The sequence below is a fragment of the Leopardus geoffroyi genome, chromosome A1 (assembly GCF_018350155.1).
Source record: "Leopardus geoffroyi isolate Oge1 chromosome A1, O.geoffroyi_Oge1_pat1.0, whole genome shotgun sequence".
NCBI classification, from domain to species: domain Eukaryota; kingdom Metazoa; phylum Chordata; class Mammalia; order Carnivora; family Felidae; genus Leopardus; species Leopardus geoffroyi.
In genome coordinates, this window is record NC_059326.1 from 27,435,001 (window position 1) to 27,451,600 (window position 16,600).

The following is a 16,600-nucleotide window of genomic DNA, read 5'->3' on the forward strand; positions in this document are numbered from 1 at the left end:
AGAGAATGTCCGCTCGGGGAGTGAGTGCAGAGTTTCCATCCTGCTGACTGGGTGTGTGTGTGGTCACAAATGTTTCCGTGCACACCACACCCTTCTACCGCCAGAATGCTCTAACGGCTTTTAGTGGGCCCTAGGAAATGATATTCTTATTTATTCATTCCATGCTTATCAAGGAACCAGGGATCAGAAACCACAGGGAAGAGGCCTCCAAAGCAGGCAGTACAGTGCTTAAAATTGCTTTCTAATGGTTTTTCCTAATATTGAGAGTGACATTATGTGACAAATTGAGACTGAAAGGACAACAGGGAACATGCCCACCTCGCTCTTTAGTGGAAAGACCCTAAACTATGTCAGGAAATAAAGGACAATTTTCTAAGCAGCTCTGCCATTCCCTTCCTGCTGCTGTTCCTTCCAGTGTTTGTAGTCTACCAAGACTTTCCGCAGAACTCAGCCCCCGTAAGTTTGATAGGACATAAATGGAAAACTGTGCCTTTCACATATACCTGGAACACGTACAAAAAATAATCTTGTGCTACATCTTAAAGCAAATCTCTGCAAATTTCAAAGGAGCACTCTCGCATCTTCTGACCACAGCACAATCGTTAAGGAGTCCATGTCACTAAAGGTAACTAAAATAAGTCTTATGCATTTGGAAATTTCAAGGCACACATCTAAACCCACAAATCCAATGAAATCAGAAATGTAATTTTAAAATACCCACAAGTAATTGATAGTTAAATTACAACATAGCAATAACTTCTGGGATGCAGCTAAAACAGAACCTAGAGGAAAATTAAAATTTTTTATTATTTTTTTAATGTGTATTTATTTTTGAGAGAGAGAGAGAGAGCATGAGAGGGGGGAGGGGCAGAGAGAGAGGGAGACAGAATCCGAAGCAGACTCCAGGCTCTGAGCTGTCAGCACAGAGCCTGATATGGGGCTCGAACTCAAGAACTGTGAGATCAGACCTGAGCTGAAGTCGGACACTTAACCGACTGAGCCACCCGGGAACCCGCACTTTAAATGTATGTTTTGACAAGAAAGAAACGTAGAAACAGGAGTAAGCATCCAACTCTTACTAAAAAGTATAAACACAAAGAAGGATGATAAAAATATAGAAATGACTAAAATAGCAAACAGCCATACAATAGAGAAGATCAACAAAGCTAAATGCTGTTTATTTGAAAAGACTAATAAAAATGGAAAATCTTTGGTAACAGTGATTGCAAAAAAAAAAAAAAAAAAGAGAGAGAGAGAGAGAGAGGACCAGATAAACAATACTAAAAATTAAAACGAGGTATAACTGCATATGTGGCAGATTGAAGAGATGTGAGAAGATCAGAAATGATAAAATTTTAAACTGAAGTGATATAAATTCCAGGAGGAAAAAAAAATACCTTATCAAAATTAAATCGGGAAAAAATGAAAGCCTGAACCATATCAGTAAAAATCATTAAAATCTTAACATTAAAGCAACAGACCCAAAATGGCTTTAGGGTCAAGTTCTACCAAACACTCTCTTTTATAAACTTCTTCAGAAAATAGAAAAGAAGGAAACACATCGCAACTAATTCAGAAGGCAAAGGTACTTGATACCAAAAAGGGGCAAGGATGGTAAAAAAAAAACAAACAAGTTGGGGGGGAGGAGGTTATAAGTCAGTCTCACTTAGGAACATAGATTTAAAATTCTTTTTAAAAAGCTAACTTAATCTGGTATTTTATAAACCACCCTATTGGATTTACCCCAGGAATTCAAGGTTAGTTCAACATTACAGAAAGCCATTAACGCAACATATCCCATTAACAGGATTAAACTGGAATAATCAGTCTAATAGCTACAGAATACCCACCCGTGATTTACAACTAAAACAGCCAAAGGAAAAAGGAAGGTTTTAACAACTTGCATTAAAAGAGAACGTTCTTATCTGGTTGAGGATCATCCACAGTGAACTCAGTGGCAAAACAAGTGATTATTTTTTAACTCTCCCAGAGTAATCCTGACACGATCTTTTTTCATCTTGACAAACTTACTTGGACTAGAAAGGAACTGCTTTGTGCGACTTGCTTTCTATCATAATTTACATTTTCAAATTGTCGTCTGGAAGCAAAAATGGTTACTGCACAAAGTCTGCCAGCAGACCCTAAAAATGTGGTTTCCCTATTCTTTCCTTTTGAAAAATTAAAAGTCATTAACACTAACCTGGGTGTTATCCCATGTTTCTAGAATGCACACTTAACTAGCCATTTATCATGGATGATGATCTTTTCTGTGGCATCATTGTCAGGAGGGGTCGTCTAGCTGACTTCAGCAAAACCTGTGATTGAAATTGTCATTAAAGGTACATGGGTAGACTTCCTTCCACCCGTAATGTTAAAGCGCATGCAGTCACTGGTCTTGAATGAGGGGATTGCTAAGGCTGGAGAAACACTTCACAGGGTAGGTCGATATTAAGTGTAAAGCCACAGCTCTAATTTCTGTTAATTTTTATACCTTGGGAGCCTTTTTTGCTGTTATCATTCATGGCCATGCTGACACCATTTATTGTAAAGGGTCTCAGTAATTCCGCTCACTTCTTTAATGCTTCCTATATTTAATGTTTCCAGAGCAGAGAAGATTGGTTTAAAATGGTAATTTTTCTGTCTGCACTTTTGAGGTCCATGCAAGATGGCTGGTGCCGCATTTTATTTTACCAGGTAGAATTCAGCCCAGGTATTAAGAGTAGGGGGCGGGGGCGCCTGGGTGGCGCAGTAGGTTAAGCGTCCGACTTCAGCCAGGTCCCGATCTCGCGGTCCGTGAGTTCGAGCCCCGTGTCAGGCTCTGGGCTGATGGCTCAGAGCCTGGAGCCTGTTTCCGATTCTGTGTCTCCCTCTCTCTCTGCCCCTCCCCCGTTCATGCTCTGTCTCTCTCTGTCCCAAAAATAAATAAACGTTGAAAAAAAAAAAATAGAGTAGGGGGCGTCCTTCACAGTGACAGTATTTGCTGAGGCTTTTTACTGTTGCTGCTGCTACTGCTGTTCTTCCCTTAAAGATGGTCTGCGGTTCAGAAACAGAGAAAACCTGAGATAGTCCAGGGGCTGAGTAGCTGTCACAGGGTCCACCTGCGGTGGTTAAAGCCCCTGAGGGAACCTGCTTTTCCCTGTGCCTGCAGCTGTCTACCTTGGGCTTGGCCCTGGAGTAGGGAACAGGGAAAACTTGGAGATCTCCGAAGGTTCTAGTTACAATGAGACTCCTAACACGTGGGCTTCCAGACCAGATTCAGTGTATTGAAATAACTTGGAGACTTTGGGGGGAGCAAGCCGCCTTCCCCCGCCTCACACCTCTTCTGTCATAGATGAATGTGCCTTTTTATTTGCAGATCTTGCCCCAGTGGCTTCTAAAGATCCCAAGTGCTAAGTTCAAGGGCTATCCCTCCTTCTCATCCTGCCCCTAGATGTCCTAGTCTCCTACTATAAAGAAATGATAACTCGTGTTAACAAGGAAGACATGGGGGGTGCCTGGGTGGCGCAGTCGGTTAAGCGTCCGACTTCAGCCAGGTCACGATCTCGCGGTCCGTGAATTCGAGCCCCGCGTCGGGCTCTGGGCTGATGGCTCAGAGCCTGGAGCCTGCTTCTGATTCTGTGTCTCCCTCTCTCTCTGCCCCTCCCCCGTTCATGCTCTGTCTCTCTCTGTCCCCAAAAAAATAAATAAACGTTGAAAAAAAAAAAAAAAAAAACAAGACATGGGAAAGTTGCAATCATTGAATTAGCTTCCCTCAAGTTCAGTGGTTAATCGGGTGGTAAGTCATAGAGGCGGTGAAGGCCTTCTAGACCCACAGCAGAGAAAGTTTCCCATCCTTAGGCATCTAGAGCTGATGCAGAGATAGAACTTGCAGCCATGTTCTCTCACTTCATTTTTCTGCAGAACATGTTAGATCGTTACAACTTTCTCACCATTATGATTCAAGTTAAAGCTCTCAAGACCCGAACACACGTTCTTATCCCATAACTATTAAGTCCAAAGCTGCTTTCCTAAAACTGCCATCGAGGAGGTCAGTGATGATGGTAATACCTGATATTAATGCATCTAGAATGAGCATGGCTTGGCTTCCCAGGAGCTAAACTGAATGAGGCCCAGATCACTTTGGATAAGCCACCTCCAAAGATGGGCACAGGACTTTGGTCAAAAGTCACCCATAAAGGGTTTTCTAGCCATAAGCTCTGACCATGACTGGGTTATAAACCCTGCAAAGAAGGAACAAATCTCTGTTGGCCTTTAGAGCACAGTGCAAGACCCAGCTGTTCAATCAAGTTCTTGTTTGAAGTGAATGGGCCAATCTGGCAGGAAAGCATGTTAATATTTTAAATTTCTACATTAACAGCTGTACATGTGCCCAGAGACTGGGGTGATGACCACCCCATATAACTGGGGAAAAAAAAAAGTGATAGGCATAAATAAAATCCCAGCAAATTGGATTATCATTTGCAGTGGAATTGCCAGCAAAGGCAATGGAGAGAATATCACTGACACTGACTCCTACTTCAGCAAAGCATTTGATGCCTTCTCTTGTGAATTGCATGAATGGTGTTAATTCGAGTTGGCTGGCCCTGCATTTTGAAAATTGGCTGAAGGTGGGTAACCAGCCTGGCCGGGGTGGGGCTGAACCACAGCCCTTTCTCTTAGAATACTAATCCCCAGAACGGCCCGCCCAGTCCACTCACAGTAAGCTAAAAGTCACTTGACCTTGCTGGGTCTTAGCGTCTCCACTCTTGCAAAGAAGATAAGAATAGCACTTTGATTTAACTTGGCGCCCTTTGCCATTCAAGGAGCCTCACATACTTAATGGATGTTCTTTAGTTCCACAGTACCCCACTGGTGAGTATGGTTATCTTTAACATGTGAAGAAAGTGAAAACCAGAAAGCTGAAATGAGCCTGCAAATTACACTATGAAAAAAGAAAAATCATTTGAAGAAAGGAAAATAGGTTTTAGGGCCTGCCAAACCACTTTCGCCTCGGCTTTTCCTGTATTCAGTATTCAGGAAATTAATTGATGCGTTGTTTTTCAAATCATAAATTATTCCTCATGTCACAGTTGTGAGAGAAAAGAGGAGACCAGAAGCAGTAAAGTGTTTTGCAGGCCACACAGCAAGTCAGCAAGAAAGCTAACCATGCTAGCCTTTGAAATGCTAACTAGTGGCTTATTTTTTGCCTTTTCACCAGTATTTGGAAATATGCATGTTTGTTTTTCATACTAATGTTGCTTTATCAGGATATAAGGTATTATGACCAGTAACCTCTTTGGATTAGAAAACTAAAAAGTATCTGTTTTTAATACAAGTCCCTCCTAGGAGGATATTCAAGTGAAAGAAATGGTCTCTAAAACCACATCTGATGAAACCTGTCCTTCCCACCACCCCCTCACCCCCCAAACCCAGCAGGCCAGGGTCATGATCTCCCTCTCCTGCCCAGGCACTGGGCTGCCTGCCGGGGGTGGGGGCGGGGGGGGGGGGGGGCTGGAGACCAACCTAGTGTAATTTGACACTCAGAGAAGATCCTTTCCTAAACATCCTCCTCTAAATGACAAAATTATTTTCAGTAGTAATCATAATATAAAGTGAATAATAACAACCAGGAAGGAAACACAGACAGTGACATTCCTGTTGATTTTCACATATAATTATGCCTGTAAAAAAAAACCCCAAAAATTAAAACGGTGCAGTGTAAGGGAAAAAAAAATCACAACTATCTAGTCAGTAGGTTGTTCGTTTGTTTTAATCTAACAGTTTGAACTTGGATTACGGTACAGACAATAGTATGTAAATAATCGTCCAGTAAATAAGTGAGTTTTAATAAAACCAAATGAAAACGGTATAGTTCAGGAAACTATTAGTTGTACCACTGATGTAATATTTTCTTTGTCCTTTAGTTTTAAAGCAAACAATTTAAAAATAATGCATTTCAGGGCACGTGGGTGGCTCAGTTGGTTAAGCGTCCAACTCTTGATTTTGGCCCAGGTCATGATCTCACAATTCCTGAGATCAAGCCCCCTATCCGGCTCTGTGTTTACAGTGGTGGGGCCTGCTTGGGATTGTCTCTCTCCCTCTCTCTCTGACCCTCCCCCACTCACACTCACATTCTCTCTCTCTCTCTCTTTGTCCCTCCTCTCTCAAAAATAAATGAAAAAAGAAATACAATAAAAAGAACGCGTTTCAATTTCTAAAACACTGAAAATTCAGTAAGAATACTTAACATAGGACCTAAAGGTTGCACTTTAGTGCAAAAATAAACACCACTCGTGGTTCTCACCGTGTTTTACAGTTTAAATTTTAAACATAAAAATTCTTTCCTGGATCTGGTACAATGAACTGAAGTAGCTCAGGTCCTACCTGTTAGTCTTTGTAATAGTCTGTGCTACCTTTGTTGATTTCAGATCTACTGTATCAATGTAGGGATGCCTGTACCCCTAATGGGATTGGAGACAGTGTGTCCGGAACAGGCTCAATAGATTCTAAAGCCAGTGTGTGCCGCAGAGACCCCGCTGTGAGGTGGGGGGAGGGCAGGGAGGGTTGGGAGTGGGAGCAGAAACTGGACATTTTCCAATTGAGACTCTGCACAGAGTACGTTCGTTAAAGGCTGAGTAGTGAAAATGTGCTCATTTGAAGATTTCATACATACTAAATCCTAACAATAACTGTAGCAATTTTAGGACAACAAAGGAGTTTTTGTCAGAAGGGAGTATTTTATCATTGATTTCTATGTAGAATTGCTGGGCCACAGTGATAATAAATGGATGGACCTTTAGGTCGTTTTTTTATTGTTACATTTTGCACAGTTGCACCTGTTTATTTCCTGCACTGAGATACACGGCTCCCGGGGCTCGGCCCTTGATAGCCACCCCCCACCGCCGCCTGCAGACTTAGGCCCCCAAATCCGCATGTCTGTGTTTCCCTGTGTTTCCCCACCTCTTGGTCACTCTTGAAGCCTTAATATTTATCACTCCTGCTTCCCTTTGGAAATTTTGCAAATTTCTCACGAATCTGTGGACTTTTCTCTTTCTCTACAGCAAGGGAAATCCCAGCATCATGGGCCAGCCCCTGGGAACCCGGAAACACCCCTGCTCTCTGCGGTTATGCACTTCCCCTGGTCTAGGGAATCCAAGGCCTGTGCCCACGCCCTGCGAGATCTTGCTCAGATGTGTGCACACTGTGTCCTTCCATCAGACCCTTATTCACAGGTTCTGAGAAAGGCCCCCTTGCCAGAGCATCCTGGCCTGGGTGGGGCGGCAGGGCGCCTCATGCCTCAGGGTCTCAGGCATCCCCTGGAGGACCCAAACCCTTGAAAACACTTGCTTTCTCACCAGCCTCCCAGGAACGGCTCAGGCTTCCAGCGTACTGATGGTCACGAGCCTGGGGTGCATGGTCTTGACCTATGAGAGAGGGCAAGCCCAGTCGGGCCTGTTTGGGCTGTTTGGCTCCCACTGACATTAGGATCTTGACAGCCAGGTCAGGGAATAGGGCAGCACTCCAGGCATCTCTGGGCTGTAAATGACGCCTGATCCCATCACGAGCAAGAGATTGCCTTTCTGCCTAGCAATGAGAATGGCATTTAAAATTCAATATCAGAAAAGATATTGACGAGATTAAGGGCCTGAAGGAATTGATTTATGAGGAAAGACCCAAGGAATTAAATATGTATAGCCTGGTGTAATAGGATATTAGGCTCGGAGCACAATTTCATTTCTATGATCCAGTGTTCCTGTTATCAGTCATCTGAACGGTGGAGCTCTCTCTCCCGGAGATGTTTCTCCCCCAGGGGTCACCGTGCTGGAGGCAGAGCGGAAGGCACCGCGATTGATAAAACAGGCCACGGGCTTGGTTACCCTCGTCCCTTGCCGTAAATTGAAGACCAGTTTCATCCCCAGGTGGAGGCAGATGACATTTTAAACTAGAATAGATCTTGAGGAGTCTTACCACCTTGTGTGACAAGAAAATTCAGGCTAGTTCAATTCCATCTTTTTTTTTTTTTTCTTCCCAAGGAGAGAAGTGAAAGTTGTTGCTACCAGGTGGTAAATGACTGTCCTTCCCCTGAGCCAGCTTTCTCTCCTCTGTCAAGAACACTGTTAGATGTGTTTGCCTTTAGGCACAGCCTTGCTTTTTGCATTATGGTAATATGCACTTGATTTTCCCCATCTCAGACTTTCCCTAACAACCGGGGATTGGCCCGGGATTCACAGAGATGGATGCAAAGCAGGCCCAGGTGACTTCATCAGCAGGACCTAAGGCTGACATTCCGAAGTGGTTCTGCAATCCGTGAGAACCAAAACAGGATTGAGAGGGCGGAGGGTGGCAGACAGCCTCTCCGCTGCCGTCCAGCCCGCTGCTCCCATGCGGCGCAGTCAGTAAATTTCTATCTCCTTTGAAAAAAAAGAGAGAGAAGTTGGAGGGTGTGGAGAGTACGGGGGGGGGGGGGGGGGAAGAGAACAGTAAGCTGTGTTTGGGTAGCAGGAACTCACCAAGGAAGAAAGGATTAGTGCATGTATCCCGGCACCTTATGGCAGGATAAGGTGCCAGGGATCTGGCAGAGCTGGCCGTAGGTCTGGTTCAGATCGCAGACTAAAATATACAGGGAAATCAGGTTGGAGGCAAGGGGCACTCACAGGGGGATGCTGGATACCCTCAGACGTAGCCTAGATACGAAACCGGCTGCCCCGATTGGTCGGTCCAGACACAGTCGCGTCTACCATGGCCTTTGGAAGTCCCTGGACTTCATTTCCTTAGGCGGTGTTTGACTGACTTCAAAAGCACATCCCACTGAGTAGGGCATCTAATGTAGAGCAAAGTTATGGAGATGGAACAACATTTATTAAAACTGAGTCAAAAGAGCAAAACCACGTTTAAATTTAAATCGATGACCCTCTGTGGGTTCAAATATCTCCAGACTTTTATGCACGAATCTAACCTTCTGTAACCTGTTAGCCATATCAAAACTTTACCTTGGTAGCACAATTATAAAATTCAAGGAAAGGAGACAAAGAAGGGGCTACGGTTTTTAACGCAGAGTTCAATCCACTGTAGAGTTCACAGAAGCGCACACAAAAGCGTGTCTGCCACCGGGCTTGCTTTTAAGTGGAAATGGCGAATGCCTAGGTAGAAGTCGTTGCTAGGAGGATTTTAAGTTTGGCATGTCCTGATTTCCATTTTAAACTGACAGTGCCGTGTGGTTGCCAGGGTAGGAACCACGGTTTAAAGCAGGAAAACTGAGACGTGCGAGTGGTAGGTCTCTCCCAGACAGTGTGGCCCTGGATACGTGGCTTCACCTTTGTGTGCCTACGACTCGCCCATCTGTAAAACTGGAGATGTGACCTCACTTATTCTGGGGCTCCAAGTAACATTTGTAATGCTCTTTGAATTTGTCAGAGAGAAAGACCCATTACGCACTGAAGGCTACATCCCCAAAGAGCATTACAAATTATCCTATTAAATCAGTGGCCTGGAAATACCAAGATGTGTCAGGTGCGGCCTGTATTTACCTGTTATTGTCTGCCAGAGTATTTGCACTTGATTGGCATATGGATAATTGTCTAATTGGAACACCTCCATTGTAACCACCAAAAATTGGAATAGTGCATCTGCTTAATATCATACTGTCCAATGTTGAATTAAAACTATGCTGTAGGGGCGCCTGGGTGGCGCAGTTGGTTGAGCGTCCGACTTCAGCCAGGTCACAATCTCGCGGTCCGTGAGTTCGAGCCCCGCGTCAGGCTCTGGGCTGATGGCTCAGAGCCTGGAGCCTGTTTCCGATTCTGTGTCTCCCTCTCTCTCTGCCCCTCCCCCGTTCATGCTCTGTCTCTCTCTGTCCCCAAAATAAATAAACGTTGAAAAAAAAAATTTAAAAAAAAAAAAAAAAAAAAAACTATGCTGTAGCTCAGCCAGTCCAACTGAGAGACTCTCCTGATTAAGTTCTAGCTGCCTGTGAACTTCTGTACTTGAGGCACGTTAGTACTTGAACATCCTAACTAGAAAGGATATGATACGGTCTCATAAATTTCAAGTGAAAAAGAACCAGGAAGGCTGACTTAAATTATCTAGTTGTGGACCATCTCACCGCTGCTTTGAATACATAAATATTAGGCTCATGAGTGTATGCTTTGTAAACAAAAGAAAGCATTCATCTTGAAGAATGCAGAAAACAGCCTCGGGATGTTGATTGTATTTTTCCTCGGTGGTGGTTTTGTTCTGTTTCTGGTGGAAGATGGGGAAGAAGTTATAAAATTATACATTCATTGAGTAGATTCCCTTAGCCTTTTAAGAAATAGTCCCCATTAGATTAAGAAGGCTATCTGGAACCGCCAGAGTAATGAATCAAAATGTCTTAAAATGTCTTAAATCGAGCTGCTCTTTTCCTCTGAAGGTTCCATATATCTATATGTCTCCATATGTCTAGAACAATAAATCACACGGTGATAGATTCTCAGGTAGTTTTTGTTATTGTGGTTGTTTTGGTTTTTGTCTATGTGTGTGCAGTTTTTGGTTTTGTTTTGTTTTACTAGATCATGGTTTAATCCCATAGCAGTGGGGAAATCAGAGGAAGCATTCATTCATTTCTGTACTCATTCATTCATTCAGCACCTACACTATGTGTCAGGGATGACCTGACGACTGACCCTGCCATTGGTGGGTATAGTCTCGTTGAGATACCTATGAAAGGTAATCTTTTGTATGAAATGCTTTGGGAGTGTAGCAGTTCGGACAATTAACTTTGCTCGGGTGATTGAAGGAGGTCTTTACTGCAGAAGAACCCAAGGATACTGCATATGGTCCTGCAGCTTCTGCCCTGGGTAAAGGCACCAGGCCAGATGGGCAAGTGGAAATTAAGTCGAGCCCCCACATCACCACCAAACTATGTGCCCTAGTGAGGAGTCTTGTCTTCCTCTTGGATGGGGCTGTTTTCTAATGCATAAAGTCATCCTACGGGTGGTACTCATCGAAAAACATTCTTTTCGATGTTGGCCTAAAAATGAGTAGGAGCCTGCCAAGCAGAACTCTGGGTAATGATCTTGTCACAGAGACATCAAAGGACCTCACACATCCAGGGAAGGATGAGATCAGGGCTTTGGATTTTCTCCAGTAGAGTTTGGGGAACCAAAAGTATTTTTTAATTATTATTATTATTGAAGTATAGTTGACATGCAATGTTACGTTAATTTCAGGCATACAGCATTTTTTGGTGTTGAGTTGTAGAAGTTCTTTATATATGTCGATGTTAACCCTTTGTCAAATATGTTATTTGCAAATATCTTCTCCCACTCAGTAGGCTGCTTTTTTGTTTTGTTAATGATCTCCTTCACTGTGCAAAAGTTTTTTATTTTGGTGTAGTCCCAATAGTTTATTTTTGCTTTTGTTTCTCTTGCCTTAGGAGACACATGTAGAAAAAATACTGCTATGGCTGATGCCAGAGAAATTAGTGCCTACCTTTCCTTCTAGGAGTTTTATGGTGTCAGGTCTCACATTTAGGTCTCTAATTCATTTTGGGTTTATTTTTGTGTGTGGTGTAAGAAAGTGGTCCAGTTTCATTCTTTTGCATGTAGCTGTCCAGTTTTCCCAACACCATTTATTGAAGAGACTGTCTTTTCCCATTGCATATTCTTGCCTCCTTTGTTGTAGATTAATTGGCCATATATATGACCATATGTTTATTTCTGGGCTCTCTGTTCCATTCCATTGATCTGTGTGTCTGTTTTGTGTGTGTGTGTGTGTGCCAGTACCATTCTGTTTTGATGACTGTGGCTTTGTAGTATATCCTGAAATCTGGAATTGTGATACCTCCAGCTTTATTCTTATTTATCAAGATCGCTATGGCTTTTTGAGGTCTTTGGTGGTCCCACACAAATTTTAGTATTATTGTTCTAGTTCTCTGAAAAAATGCTGAGCCAACCATATTTTTTAAGCATGGGAGCACTTTCATTTGTTAGGAGGTCAGTTCTGTGAGGAGTACAGGGTGAATGACAAAGGGGACAAGCAGATCCAGAGGAGAGGAGAGGGGCTGCCTTAACTATGACAGTGAGGCTGGGAGGGAGAAAAGGCAGAGGACCAGGCAGGGAGGTTCCCGAGGTGATAAAAGGGGAGGGGTGGACTTCAGGGTTTTAGGAATGAGGCACAGACTGTAGAGTCACCCTCGTAAGGCATAAGCACGTAAGATGTGGAGTTGAGGCCATGGGTGTGAACAGATCACCTGGAGAAGGTACCGAGCAGGAGAAAAGAACCCGGCATGCTAGTCGGCTAGTAGAAAAGCGTCAGTGATTCAGTGACGATAGTTTGAGTGGAGTACTCTAGATGGAAGTCACAGTGTAGCAGAATGAGGTTTAAATGAGCATTAAAAGAAACAGTGGCTTTTATCCCAGTTACACATTAGAATTCTCTGTTAAGGCTTTTTTTTTTTTTTTTTTTTTTTTTTTTTACACGTATCATTGCCTAGATATTCTGAGTTCATTGGTCTTCTTGAGGGCCCAAGAATCAGTCCTATTTTGAAAAGTTCCCCATATTAAGAACCACTGCCCTCGAAGTATAAATGGAAGCCTCAGCAGCCAGCAAGCATCTGATGAGAGGTTTAAAAATCACAAGGGGTTTAGAGAAGTACCCAAACATATTTCCAGTGACTAATCTTTATATGATTAGACAACAATTAGAACTATCTGACAAATAGGGGCGCCTGGGTGGCGCAGTCGGTTAAGCGTCCGACTTCAGCCAGGTCACGATCTCGCGGTCCGTGAGTTCGAGCCCCGCGTCGGGCTCTGGGCTGATGGCTCAGAGCCTGGAGCCTGTTTCCGATTCTGTGTCTCCCTCTCTCTGCCCCTCCCCCGTTCATGCTCTGTCTCTCTCTGTCCCAAAAATAAATAAACGTTGAAAAAAAAAAAATTAGAACTATCTGACAAATAGTAGAAAACCAGGTGGGTAATGCTAAGCGTTAGTGTGGCCGTGGGGCACGGGGACTCTCGTACCCCACTGGTGGGTGGGTGGACTGGTAGAGACATTCGGCACAGCAGCTTGGGCAAATTGGCATCTTGGGTACACCCTAGGAAGCGGCACTTCCCCTGCTGAATGCCTAGGGAGTTCTGCCGCAGGTCCGTAAGCTACCATGCACTCGCATGTTCCACTGCAACCTTGTATAGAGTGAGGAGAGCTAGAGATAATCTGAGTGGCTTTCTCTGGGAGAGTGGATTAGGTATCACCGGGTGGATGTACCTCAGAGATTGTTGTACAGCCATCAGGAGCAACAGAGGAGATACACACATATTAACAGGAATGGATCTTTAAAAAATAATCCCTAGTAAAAACGTAAATAACAAGAGATACGACAACATCCCATAAAAATGCATGCTCAAAAACCAACAATATGTATTTTAGAAAAACACATTCAAACAAAGATGGAAAGCATTGAAATGGTTGCCTACATATAAAAAGGAAGTGGGGATGAGAGAGAAAACATTTTATTTTTAAAAGTGTGATTCCACAGAGGGGAAAAGTACAGCCTAGGGAATAGAGTCAATAATAGCGTAATAATTTTGTGTGGTGACAGATGGTGACCACACTTATTGAGGTCAGCTCTGAGCAATGCACACATTTGTCAGATCACTATGTTGTATACCTAAAACTAATATACCATTGTAGGTCGGCTATACTTATATAATTAACATTTTTTATTTTTATTTATTATTATTATTTCTTTGAGAAAGAACGCATGTGAGCAGGGGCAGGGTAGATGAGAGAGAGAGAGAGAGAGAGAGAGAGAGAGAGAGAGAATCTTAAGTAGGCTCCATAATGAAACCTTTTTGTAACCTGAAGTCTTTGTGGGGAGAACAGTGTATTGGCAGCTTCTTCTGTGTTGTCCAAAGACCTTTGTGCAACTTCATTTTCAACGGCTTCATAGTTTCCCTTGAACAGCTGCACCATCACTAACGTAGCCAACACCCTTCCACTGGACATGAGTTGTTTCTGAGCGTTGCTACCCCAAGTGTGGCAGGGAACAAACCTAAGCTGCCTACTCTTGAAGACGATTTCCTGTCCTTCCTTTGGCTCGTTTTTAAAGGAGGTTTAAGGATCGGATCTGAAACTTGTCTAATATGTAAAAATTCACCGGGCGTCATCGAAAGTCAGAACACCAGATCCCCCGAGAGCTGTTCTGGGGCCAGTCATGAATGACAATGAAGGAACAGAGTCACCCCCCAATGTTTGGAAGCAGTCATTTCAGGTACTTGTCACGGTGCCAGAGGACAATACGGGCTCCCCGGTTTCTGTGTTTCAATCAACTGATGCACAATTAAATCAATCACACAAGGTGTTAAGGGAGCAGGTGTGGGACGTGTCTGCTACCTCACGTGCCGTTATGATACGGGCTGGTGGTGAAATAGGGTTTTTAGAGTATTGCAAGGATATCGCCGCTTACGCTAGGGGGCACGAAAGTCGGTTCCTGAATTTACATCCAGTGCCAAAGGAGGGAACAGGGCAAGCCAGCCCAAGAGAAAGCAGAGTGTGTTTTTCTGAGTGCTTCCTACTCCCCAACACACCCCAAAACTAGGTTTTAAAGACTTAATTTAATCCTTCCAGTTGGTGGGTTTAAGCATCAGAAATCCAGCGCCAGTGTTTATTCAGGCCTTGATAGTTAAGAGCTGGCCAGCAGCCGCACAGCCGGCTTGTCAAGGCCCCAAAGAAGCAGCCTTGATGTTGGAGACAGCCACCTTCGTGGCAGGAATGCACTAACATTTCAGATCATTAGTGCGGCATTTGTTATGTTCGGTAGCAGAAAAAATGCTCCTCTGTCTTTCCCGACTAGTCCTTTGTTGTTAAGAAGCTTTGAGCAGACACAGCCATTGCTACGGCCTGTTTGGAAGCTCTTGAATGTATTTTGCAGCCCACGTATATAGTCACATACAGCCCTGTTCCAAAGAATTAGTGCCGGGCCGTACCGTGCTTTTGGCAGACAAGGTAAGCCTCAACATGAGTTACAGTTGATAGGGCGAGGAAGGCTCAAGGCAAGGCTTACAGAAATCCTTTCAGTGGCCCTGCTTAAAAATAGCAGCGTAGGCCATAGCTTAGTGTTTTGACAGCTTATATCAGCAGTTTTCTCGGCTGATATATTGATTGCAGTTTGGACTTCAGTCCTGCTGATCTAATAAAACATCACCGTCATAACAGAGAAAGTAAAAGGATCTTTTGTGGTCCCAGCCACTGGGTGAGGTGGCTTCAAGGAGCCACTGTAAGGCCGGTTTTCCTGTCCTATGGAAAATGAAGAAACAGTGGATAAGTTGATGGATTAGATCCAGGGTTTTTTTTTGATTAGTTCATTTCTTCGTCTATCAAAACATGTTGTCTACTAACACCGTTCTCTACATGTTGACAAATGCACGTTTGTTCGAAGGATTATGATGATGCCTTTGCAAATAGCTCGAACAGATTCGTTTCGTTGCATAGCAGTATCACGAATGGCCTAATAATGTGTCAAAACCTGCAATACTCATTACACTAAGTGGTGGGGGCGTGCCGCCTGGGTGGCTCAGTCAGTTAAGCTCTAACTCTTGGTTTGGGCTCAGGTCACGATCTCACGGTTTGTGAGTTCAAGCCCCAAGTCCGGCTCCGTTCTGACAGTGCAGAGCCTGCTTGGAATTCTCTCTGTCTCCCTCTTTCTCTGCCCCTCCCATGCTCTCTCTCTCTCTCTCTCTCTCTCTCAAAATAAATAAATAAACTTTAAAAAAGAAAAAGTTAGCTGAAGTCTGGATTAAGCCTTTAAGACATAAAAAAAAATCTTCTCAGGTTTTGAATGGATATTTTTAATATCTTGCCATCTCCTGACCATCACTCTATTTACCTTAACTACTCTTACTCGCACAGCAACTGCTGACCATCCAGGAGGAGTTAAACAACAAGAAGTCGGAATTGGAACAAGCAAAGGAAGAGCAGTCGCACACGCAAGCATTACTTAAAGTCCTCCAGGAACAAGTAAGTGAACGCCACATCTCTGCTTCGTGCATACGCTGACGTGCACGTCGCTCGTATCAGACACCTGTGCAGACTTTCCCGAAGTCAGTCTGTGGGACAGTCGGCCTGCACCCTCTCAAACCCCCTGGCAGCTTCACTCTGTAGAATCTAAAACCCGTTTTCGCTCTTGCACCTGCGGAGATCACCTGAGCCTGCCCGCGGTGTGTCAAAGTTCATTCCAAAAGACAAATGAATTTTGATAAAGTTTTAAACCACCGGAGGCACAGATCGATCCCCTAGCAAGCGGGTAGTTTCCTCTCAAGGATAAGAGTGAGGGAAATGTGTTTAGCATTAACCCATGGCTTTCACGCAGACATCTGAATTGAGAACGACTGAGTCACGGGGACATTAAAAAAAAGAGCCTTCCCCGTTTGTGCATCAGGGCACTTATCTAACCACAGTGAGCAACCAACCTTTTATATGAAGTTTGTAAATCTGATCGTTTCATCCTGGCTTTCTTTGATACTGAAGTGTGGCCTGACATTGATAAGTGGATTTGAAAGTATTGTCTTACAGCAGGGTAAGATGGGTTGCTCGGCTGCAGAGTGAAATCTGAGTGAAATCTAAGCCCAGCACCTACACGGGAGAGCTC

General features: G+C 43.8%; 1 protein-coding gene across 14 annotated transcripts in view; it reads left to right on the forward strand.

The window, feature by feature from the left end:
* The window catches only part of ENOX1 (ecto-NOX disulfide-thiol exchanger 1), a 557,584-nt gene that overhangs the window by 477,286 nt on the left and 63,698 nt on the right, over positions 1-16,600 (forward strand). For all 14 annotated transcript variants that reach the window (XM_045477335.1, XM_045477409.1, XM_045477389.1 and 11 more), the window contains one exon: positions 15,862-15,969. In XM_045477335.1, the coding sequence (XP_045333291.1) occupies positions 15,862-15,969 (108 nt within the window). The remainder of the gene's footprint in view (positions 1-15,861; positions 15,970-16,600) is intronic.